We start from the raw sequence: 11,050 nt of genomic DNA on the forward strand, positions 1-11,050 counted from the left end.
GTGCACGTACCTCTCATGTTTGACCTTCTGAATGATGATGTTTGATTTGGTGAAGGAATGGAGGCATGTTTGCTGTGATACTCACATTACATTCCAACAGCATGAGAATAACAAAAGCTGTTTCACACGGGCACTACAGCTCTGAATGTTTTTAAACACTACCTGGAGCAGCTGCATGTGAGAACCGGACACCAATCAGACTTTACCCTGCCAGAGCGTTTCCAGAAGTGAGAGCACATCTGACGCGGGTAAATCTCCTGCTGTCTGTTACACATGCTGACTTGAATCTGCAGAAATTGTACCGAGTTCATGTGTAAAAACAGCTGATGTATTTAGTCTGATCTGAGTTCACTGAAAAATGAGGAACTACTTTGTTCCAGCTCTTCAAAGCTCCCCTCTACAGCTTTTTAGGGAAATAATCACCGTATCATTTTGTATGAACATTTGTCTTTTTAATAGTGTTTCCACTGAGGTCTCAAGTGAGATTTATTTACTTTCTCACATAACTGTTTCTAATCAGCAGAAATAGACAGTCTCGTTTCCTGTTCTTATTCGGATCACATGGATATAGAAAAAGACAAAAAGAAATCTGGGAAATTCTGCAAAATCCTGAATAACATTTAAAAAAAAAATAGTGCACGATAACAATACCTGCACATGCAACTGTGACATAAATGAAAGACTGTGGACAATTAAAAACCTTCGTGAAGGTAAGAGAGCAAAATCATGGTTGATAAAAAATAAAATGTTAAAACAAAACATGCGTGAAACCCTCTACCCATACAACACAGCAAAAAAGACACTAATGCCTACTGAATGTTGGAATTTGGGTCTGTGGCTCTGCGGAGGAAGATTTGGGAAAAAATATACCACAATTTCTTTTAATTATTGAGTTATTTGTGAGTTTTATGACAAGATGTGGCTCGTGGGTTGCCGTGCGTCAAGCAACTTTTATCAGTTGTGTTCATGTTTAAGCACAAGGCCAGTCTTGAATATCTTCAGACAACTATTTTTCATTATTGCCTGAGGCAAAACTGAGTTCTGTTTCCTTTCCATGCAATGCTGAGATGAAATCAAACAGCAGATACTCATAGGTCGCGGTAGATGAAATTTTGTAACAGCAAAATGTGACTGTGCTGCTGTTACACAAAAAAAACTGAGGGAGCCAACCAGAGGGTGAGGGAGGGGAGGAAGAGCTGATGAGAGAGTGGAAAAAGACATGGAGATGGACAGACAGATAGACGAGGACGATGAAGAGAATGACGGCGATGAACTGACTCGTTTCACGATAAAGGATCGTCATGGCGACCCGCCTGTCAGTCAGTCTGTCAGCCACATCCACTCCTGGCCGCATTACAGCTCTCTACCTCACCCGGACACACACAATAGATCTTCTGTGTGTGCATATGTGTGTGTCCGATACCCACAGGGCAATTAGCAGGTACTCTGGACCAACTAAGGAGCCAACCCCCTCCGCTATGTTTCCATATATGAGTGACACTGGAGCCCGGATGCCCCCCCCCTCGACCAGCACTGCCACACAGGACTCTTTCTGGACATGTAGAACTGTCCAGAAAGAGTCCTGTGCAGAGGTCATGTAAGTATTTTCTGAGTTTTGACATTTCCTGGTACAAGAGGAAATTGATCATCAGAGTTTGGAACCAACTTTGGAAACAGCAAAAGTCCAGAACAAGGATAAGACAGAAATTCTTCCTTTAATGCTACAAATCAAACAGAGAGGTAAAATAATTTTATATAATAATATCATAATAATAGTGTCAAATGACAGAACATTAAGTTTTATGAAAACCGGGTCAGTATATTGATTAATAATGTTGCTCTTTTATCACCTGGAGCAGAAAGAAATGGAAAATGTTTGCCACAAAAGCCAAAGTTGTGCCTTTCTACTGCAACCAACGTACTTCAAAGGGCACAACTTTTATTTTGTATCACACTTTCTCAAGTTTCATTACAGCTTAGGCAGTACTGAAACTTAGGAAGCCCATACATCTTTCATGCAAACTAGAGGAAACCACAGTGATCCACTAGCAACCACAACAACCACAAGAAGGTTTGCAACTGATTTGACCTGGTGAAAGCCATCAGCCTCAAGCAACCTCTCTCCAACCTTGCACATTTTTTCCTTAGCAGCCAGAGGTTGCCAGCAGGGTCGCCAAACAGTCTCTATGTCTGAGTCATTGCAATGCATGGAGTAGGCAGGGCAGAGAGCAACCATTCATAACTGCATTTATGTCAGTGAGAGTGATCATCTCCTGAAGGAAGAGAAGCCATTAATTGTTTGTTACGTATACATTTTGGCAGAACCTTAAATTTAACTACTCTAAATTGTAAATTCAGATTTATATTAGGAGGGAAGAAAAGCTGCATACCTCCAAATTCAATAAAGACCGAGCCCTAAGTGTATGGAAGTAAGTGTGTGTGTGTGTGTGTGTGTGTGTGTGTGTGTGTGTGTGTGTGTGTGTGTGTGTGTGTGTGTGTGTGTGTGTGTGTGTGTGTGTGTGTGTGTGTGTGCGCATATGCAGGGTGGCTTAAAGTAGAGATGAAAGGGCGGCCATTGCCTCCTGATGACTGATAGCATTCAGCAGGGCTTTGGCTGATGTCTGCCTGATAACACAGAGGACGGCTCAGTCAGTCTTTAAGCAGAGGGCAGCATTAGAGCAGCCAATCAGGAGCCAGTGAACAATCAAACATTAGCTGGGGCTTAATATTGTTTTAATGTTTTAATTCCTAGGAATCGTCCATTTAAAACCCAATTCATTCCCAATGTGGACATGACAATTTAGCTTAACGTAGACGTTAGCTTGATATGTACAGGTAAGAAAGTAGACCTGGTCTACTACTCTACTGCCCTCCTTCTGTGACCAGCATGGTTGCTTTCACATTTACTTTTTTATAAATTTGCCTACTTAATTAAATGCATTGAGACCCATCAGTAAGCCACTAGTGGACACGGCCTACCATCAGGCGACTCATACAAAATCACTATTTTCGGAAATATGCTTATAACCTTTTGTAAAGATCAATAAAATACTGCAGACTGCTTGCCAGCTTCATGGTGAGACGACATCATGAGGTAAATACACTTGACCAAAAAACGTTTGTGAGTTTTTGAACAGACTAGAAAAAACTAAGCGTGGCATGATGATCCATGATTTGTTACTGCTGGACACTGCCAGGCTATGCTTATATTAAGCCAAGATCAATGGCCGCTGCTGTGGCTTTATATATAACAATACAAAAGCAGAACCAATTTTCCCATCAATTCCTAAATAATGAAATTAAATTATTCCTTTTTGTAACATGTCTATTGCAAAATCTAAACTGTAATATATTGCCCATCTGCAAGAGGCATGGTCCCAATTTTGGGCTTTAACTTCTAACCAATCATAAACTTGCATTTTTGTGAAGATAAATATAAAAAGGAATACAGTGTGTGAAGCTTATGTAAACTAACAAATCGGCACAGACGCACACAACACGCCCTCGAGCTCACGCTTGCATGGTAAACTGTGTTCTGGTGGCTTTTAAAGAAATGTGAATGAATCTTTCTGCCGGTGTCAAAGCAGTGACACAGAAAGGATTTGTTGGTCCATTCTCATTCTCTAAAACAAAAGGCTCTACAGCAGTAAAGGTTTGGAGAGGGTGCAGGGCAGGGGTCAAAGAGCACATGTTCCAGGAAAGAGTTGCCCCCTAACGTTTTGTTGGCTGATTTTAACAGCCAGGCCGAGCCAAGACAGCGTGATGACAAGCATGAATGTTAAAATAAACAATCCCCACTTCATGTTTCACTGATATTTTGTCGTAAATTTGAAGAAAATAGTAAAAATCGCATTATGAAGTGGTTTCCTTTACTTGCAAATGCAACTGCTTGCAATCCTCAGGTCATGTGAACAAAATATTATACACTGTGATAAAGAGGTTGACGCTTCAAACGTTTAATACTGCTAAAGTGTTTTAATCACAAAGTCGAACATCAAATCAAAGAACAGATCCATCAAATCTGACCTGAAACTTTGCCAGAAACTTGCGTTACAAAGTCCTGTCAGTCTGTTACAAATCTTTCACAACCTTCTGATAAGAAACACCTCTCAAAGCTTAATAATCAGCTTTACAAATACTCCTATCAGTGCTCAGAGAGGTCATTTTATCCATTCACTCTGAGTGGAAATCCTGTAGCAGCAATTACATGTCAAGGAGGCGAGAAAAAACAGCGAGGGAAGGGCGCCATGGCAGCCAGTGCCTCTCTATCATTAGACACACTGCGACCTCTGCAACATATCTGACAGCGACGAGAAGGTTAGTCTTACCAGACAGACGCATGTAATGCAGGGGTTGTCGGTGATGTTGGGGATGTGGAGAACCTCTCCTTCATTGTCACAGCTGGCCTCAGTACCTATAGAGGACAGGAGGAAGGTGAGATGTAGGAGAGTGAAAAACGATGATGATGATGATGTCACACAGGCTTGTATTAAATACTTTTGCACAACAAGCGATGCAAAGCAGAAAGAAGCTTGGATTTCTTCCATGCCAGTGTAGAGATATTTGATACGTCCTAAACTAACAATTTTTAAACATGCAACAATCAACATATAATAAATATTTAACATCTACATAAAGAAGCAGCCTAAAATACATAAATATACATAAATATCACTTTAAGTCTAATTTGTCTGTCCGGTTAAGAGCAGTGACATTATATAGATGAACCAACTCTTTCCAGTGCCTGTTACTTGCACTCGTGGGATGGAGCATGTCCATCTTTACCTTCATCTTTTTTTTTCTTGTTTCAATCTCAGTTACACACTAAAGGTTTTGTAACTGTATCTTGCCCGACTCTGGTGGTATCGTGTTGACTAAATTTGTTCACAGACAGACATAAAAACACCTGCCACAGTATTCAAAACTGTCTTTGTTGGGTTTCTGCTACAGTAGATGTCTCCAGGACCACAATGATGTTGTGATGACAGACAGACTCATAAGAAAACAATGAAAACGATGCATGCTAAAGAGACTGGTAAACATGAGTCAGTCGGTTTGTTACGAGTCCAATGTAATCTGAACCAACGACAGGAAACGACCCTAAATCCATGGGTTTATGGGTAGAAGAACACAGATGTCAACATCTCAGAGGCACCAGTTTCTGCTGCTTAGAGAGCTGTAGCAGCAAAAAACAAAAAGACTGATACTCGGCCGTTTGTTCATGCACTATATTTGTTTTGACTCTCTGAACTAAAACCTTCCTTCTTAATTACTTTAGAGCTGAATGGGTGTCATTGAGGTGAAGTTAAAGCCTGAGTGTGAAACGACTTCCTTCTTCCAGTAATTTGTCGTGCGTCTGCAGTATCTCCTCCATGGCTGAATGAACACAGTTTCAGAACTTACAGTTCATCCAAAAAACTGTTTTCTAAATTGCACGATGATGAAAAGCATTCAAAACCCAAGAGTTTGAATGCTTTAACTAGAGACCATATTTCAGTGGTTTCACACCAGCTGCAGCAGTTCATGCACTAAATACAGAAATCTCATGGGCAATTACAAATCTCAGAGAATATAAAGGCATTAAATGAGGCCATTGTCCCTGTACTTCCAGCAATTAGTGGTCAAGTACTCGGCTACAACTATCTTCAAACTCTATCTTCATTTGGACCTCAAGTACACACGTGTGAAGTTTCATGACTGTACATTTGCGATACTATCACCTTGACAAAATCTATCCGCCCAAACATCTGAACAGCTGCCACAGGACTCATGGCCTCCTTCTGTGCTGGTTTCTGCTGCCATAGGTCTCTTTAGGATCACGTCTTTCCATGAGATCGCTCACGGAAACGGACTGAATGAAAACCAGGCAAGCTGTTGTAGGTAAAGACTCAGGACACTTTGATATTTTTGGTTGATCTGCTATCAGTGTGACCTCTGACTCCTGACTGTTTGGTTTGTTGCAATGTTGACAATTCAGGAATCTACCATCCCCTAAACGCCTTCCATGAAACAAAGCAATGTGCACGAGGCACAAATCTGCTCTACAGAAACAGATACTTTAGGGATTTTATCTGCTCATCACCCCATTGATTTTACTACCTACCAACCTATTTCCAAATGCAAAAAATCCCCCATCAGTACCAGGTTTTTGTGATTAAAGATTATATTATAAATCCTAGTTTCCTGTGGAGCATTTCCCCGCTCTGTGAAAGCCTCACCTGGATGCTATTGCAGTTAAATCACTGCAGCAGCTCTGTGCTGCTCTTTATTGGATTTGGGAATGTTTACATTACCTGAGTTAGTGTTGCGCTTGCCAAACACATCGGTTACAAGCAATTTAGCTAAGTTATAGAAAGACAAAACAGGTTATGTTAACAATTAGACATGAATTCTTGCACACTGTGATAAAGGGACTAAGCAGTTCTAGTTTTCTCCCTAAATACACTGAATTTAGTGACAGTCCTTTACTTTTTTTTACCATGAAGTCCGGCCATCATAAACAAATATAAAGACTTTTTGCAAGATTTTTGTGCCCAAAATAAGCTGACTAGATACATCCGATAAACTCTGCTGGCAACAGATGTCATTTCACTTTGGGGAAAAAAAAGATTTTGATGGTTGCTGGTAAAGAAAAAGAGCTCATGTGTTCCCCTGGCTAAAATCAAGCACCCAATAAGACCAAAATGACACTGAATTTTAAACCCACTATCACTGTAACTTAAATATGGAGCATGATTGAATGAAAAGGCTGAAGGCTGTAGCAACGGTAACATCAGCTCATGTCTGAAGTCATAAAGATCTTAGCAATGTTTATATCAGGCTTGTAATGCAGTAAACTTAGATTCCACGCTGCAACAATAGTTCCTTATAGCAGCGAGTCATGCCGTCTGTTTTTGTCCCTCTGAGTTCAGCAGTAAACCAGCCTGAGCCTGTGGATTCGGGCAGAGCAGACAAACCCTACCGACTCCGCCACTATAAAATTTACAACCTTTCGAGTGTAATTAAACTGGTGGACCTATAAGTGTCGGGGGGTGAGGGATGGAAGGGAAAAGGGGTGTAGGCGGGTGGGGGTCCCAAGCCTTTTTTTACAGTGCCAAAAAACCCAAACTCTCATTTTCCAGCTGCTAGATTTGCCTCATATCCCAGCACTGTCAATATAGACATTATAACTGATGCATTTATATGGTTCCTCTCTATTTCAACCCTCTGCCAAGTGCTGCAAGTAAAAGGCAGATGAAGTAGTTCAGAAAGCCATTAATAGTGCCGGAGCTCAAGTTGACTCAGATCTGTGACCTGTCTTCCCTCAGAGATCACTCTCTGACTCTGATCGGCAAATCGGCAAAAACACCACAGCTGAGATTAAAATCTAATAAATCTTTTGTTTGAATTGACAGAGAGACTGCTAAATGTCAAACGTATCTATATTAACCCTTTCAGCTCCTTGACAAACAATTTCACACTCTGTTGCTACTTGCTCTGTAAAATCTCTCTAATTAGCTTTAACTGTGAATGTACTGCACGTTGTTATACAAACAAAAAATAAAACTAATGCATTAAAGTAATTTCAGGCACAGCAGGTGGAGCAAATGTTAACTGCTTCATATACTGTCAGGTGGTTTCATCTAATAAATCTTACAAGCATCATGTTTTCTGTCTGTTTTGTGTGTTGAAATAAATCCTGTCAAATAAATGTGGCAGTTTTCCACTTGAAATAAAAAATGAAAACACTAAAATATATTAAATGAATCTACCTTATTCCATCATGTTTCTGAAGAGCTGGGCCTTTTTGGTAATGCAGGCAACTTGGTGGGACTTTAAGACTTATGAAACATAATAAACATTTATAACTGAGTTTTGTTAACCTTGAAAAAAAATTGCCAGCAAATACACATTCATGCAATTTTGGAGAAACGGTTCTCAGACTAATCCGCGAAATATCGGTCTAATAAATAATAATTATAATTATATTTGACTCAAAGGTTTTCTCCAGACAATTAAGTCACTAGCCTCACTTACATGTCAATGCATAGCAATGCAGGACTCATATAAGTATCATTAACAGTTCTGATTCAGTAAATGTTTGCAAAAAAAATGTAACAAGTGCTGCGAAGTGGATTTAAACACGTTCTACTGTGGCTGTGGACACTCTAGTGGTCAGGATGACCTCTGAAGCGGCTGCTCCACCTGCTGCACTGACACGTTCAACCATCTGACTGCAAGACCTCAAACAGCTCAGAAACTCCTGGTCTGTGGTTCAGCAGACAATAGGCAGATGATACAGCGCGTGTTTGGGATGCCAGGTGGGGGAATCTGATCTGCTGGGATCGTAATGGTGCAGATGATAAAGAGGCTGTTGGTTCTCAGGGGTTTCTCACGCTGTTTTATGTCAAACAGATACACTAGGGATACCCATCTGGTACACGTTTTGTCCCTGATCTGGTTCTCATCTATCCGGGTTTGCTTCAGGAAAATAAGATAACTGCTAAGAGAGGGGGACCCCTAAAACCAGAACTCGTTCTTATCAGGACCGCAGCGGATGTGCATAAAGTAATTTATGGCGCTCCTTGTTATGTTGAGGTCTGTATTAGTGTTTAAAGCTGAAGTAAAACGTCTGCTCTAAATCACATTTTCTCCTTTAATTAATCAATTTATGATGGCATTAATCCACTGTGGCCATGGCAACACTACCAATGACCTGGAGGACACAGTAGGAAAATAAATGATCATTATCAAATGCCAGGTTAGGTCAGTAAAAGCAGGTCAGCAGCAGAAGTCTCGTGCTTCACAAAGCTGTTTACCCAGCGATAAGACGCACACACGCCGGGCTGACTGGCTGAGGAGCCCGGCCAGCGCGCACCACCACATCCACCTTTCATTCACTCCACTTCTATTTTTCTCACACTTCAACGGCGCTGTAGGGCAAACAACCGATATCCTATGATGCAATCTGGCTGTCAAAAGAGGGTGAGCAAGCCGGGGAGAGAGCGCGCGTTTAGCCCCAAACAGGGAGGCCGCTCAGGAGGGAGGACAGAGTGCTGTTAAATTAGAGCTGGTTAAGGAAAGTGGTTTTCACTTTACAGCCTGCTTGTAACTAAAACTGGGTTAATTACAACCCAAAGTGACACAAATATCAATTTGAGTTAAAGTCACTTATAATTCTACGCAGACCTTGTATCATAATGATCCGAATCATCGTGTAATTTTTGTAAGTTTGATGTAAATCACTTTGATATTGGCTCATCGTGATAGCTATGACAGAAAACCACTTCCTGCAAATAACAAGGTCTGCTGCAAACTACAAGCATGCCAGGCTGGACTTGCTGTTTGATATTATCTCTACGGCTTCAAATAGAAGCACAAGCGTATTCCCCGCAGGGTGGCACAGAGAGGATAATCCCCGGTGAAGTTTATAATCGCGTGATAGACTTTCCCGTAAAAAGCCCAGATAAACGTTGCTTGTTCGAGAGAGAAAAATAACTAAAAACAAAATCTGTAAATACTATTTTCTAAAAAAAAAAAAAACCTTTAAAATATACACATTTTGGTGAGCTTAAAAAACAAAATAATTTACGATGATGCTAAGGAAGGGTTAGGAAAACGGGTAATAAAACGGGTAAAATAAAACCGCTTTTCATCCTTTTCTGCTTCCTTGTGATCGTGAAACAAACTGAAGGTTATCATCAGCGCTTCCTGAACCCTTCCCTGCGCTGCCACATTACTGGTCATCAGATATATAGAAGCTGGAGTGACTTTGGGTTGGTGCGCTACTCTTGGAAGAGTAAAAAAAGACCGAAGGAGCAAGGAGACGCGGCAGCAGACTAAATAACCAGGGGTTTGGGTAGATTTTTACGCACGGAGGGAGTTGTGATGTGTTATTATGAAGCCTTATGATCCCTTTAATCTTACCTGTAATTAGCGGAGAGGAAGACTGGGGCGTTTGGAGCAGCAGCAAAAAGCAAAAGAAAAACCTACAGGTGGACCAGGAGGGAGGGTTCAACCAGCGGAACAACATCCTCGGGTTTGCTCCAGGAAGAAGAATCAAAGAGCTTGGGGGGGAAATGAAGGGATAAATAAAATCAATGAAGATAAAAATTCCACAATCAAAGCTAATCTCGAAAACTTCTGGTCTGCATGTCAACCAGGAGAGAAAATCTCCTCAGTTTGTCAGTTTGAGCTGAAATGCGAAGTGGCAATCAGCCAGACGCGCGGTGATTACAGTGATATTAAAATGACAAAGACGCGCCGGCAAGCAGGAGACAGCTGTGCCGCGCACGCCCTGCGGAAAAAAACACAGTCTGCGAACGAATTGAAATTATTTACATAGAGAAGCAGTCTCAGATTTTGCAGACGTGAATATCCTGAGAGGAACGGCGAGCTGTGAGATGTTAAAATGACTTTTGCTCCACTCCGACTGTCAGAAGAGTCCAGACCAAAGTGTCCGAGGTAAATGCAGCTCTGGTGTACACGTGCACATTTATATCAACAGGAGAGTTTAAAACTCAAACGTCTTCCAGCCAGCGAGTCAAATTTTTTTCCAGCAGTAGACTTGTCTAAATCTGCGCTCCCAATCCCAAAGTCCGCTTGTCACATGGATGCTCGATGCCGACTCTTTCGGGGCGGAGAAGCGGTCTGCAGCCTCTCTCTGGCTGAGCGGTGTAAATAGTCGACCTGCTTCTCCTCCTCCACCCCCGGTATTAAAGCGGACCTCTGGTGTCGGAGCGCACCACGGAGCCAGAAAGTCCTGCCTCCTCTGTGAAACCCGGACCTCCTCCCGTCTCCAGATCTCTCCAAAACTTCCTCCATACCCCCTAACCCAGACCCTCTCTGGTCCCCATATTCAGGTTTCCTGCTGTGACCCCCAAACCCTGGTCCTCCTGCTGCTACTACTTTAAAAATAAATAAATAAATAAATAATTAAAATAATGAAAGCTACTACTTCTGTTTGACTGCTTCTGAGCGTTTGTGCAGCTAATGTAAATCTCCCTGTATCTCTCTCTCTCTCCCTGTGTGAGTGAGAGAGAAAGAGAGAGAGATAAAGTTACATTACCAA

The 11,050-nt window shown here is 41.5% G+C and overlaps 1 protein-coding gene across 2 annotated transcripts in view; it reads right to left on the reverse strand.

The window, feature by feature from the left end:
* bmper (BMP binding endothelial regulator) overlaps positions 1 to 10,677 on the reverse strand; it is a 33,050-nt gene extending 22,373 nt beyond the window's left edge. The window contains exons 1-3 of one of the 2 annotated variants that reach the window (XM_085292479.1): positions 10,321 to 10,677; positions 9,907 to 10,046; positions 4,329 to 4,414 (exon numbers count right to left, since the gene is read on the reverse strand). In XM_085292479.1, coding sequence (XP_085148605.1) covers positions 4,329 to 4,414; positions 9,907 to 10,012 — 192 coding nt within the window. In that variant the 5' untranslated portion in view covers positions 10,013 to 10,046; positions 10,321 to 10,677. Of the gene's footprint in view, positions 1 to 4,328; positions 4,415 to 9,906 lie in introns of both variants that reach the window. The other variant, XM_085292478.1, reaches the window with a different exon arrangement.
* Positions 10,678 to 11,050: the final 373 nt, after the last annotated feature.

Source organism: Mchenga conophoros, linkage group LG11 (assembly GCF_057382185.1).
Source record: "Mchenga conophoros isolate Kocher_MC1m ecotype Shallow Benthic linkage group LG11, M_conophoros_male_GT1.1, whole genome shotgun sequence".
NCBI lineage: Eukaryota > Metazoa > Chordata > Actinopteri > Cichliformes > Cichlidae > Mchenga > Mchenga conophoros.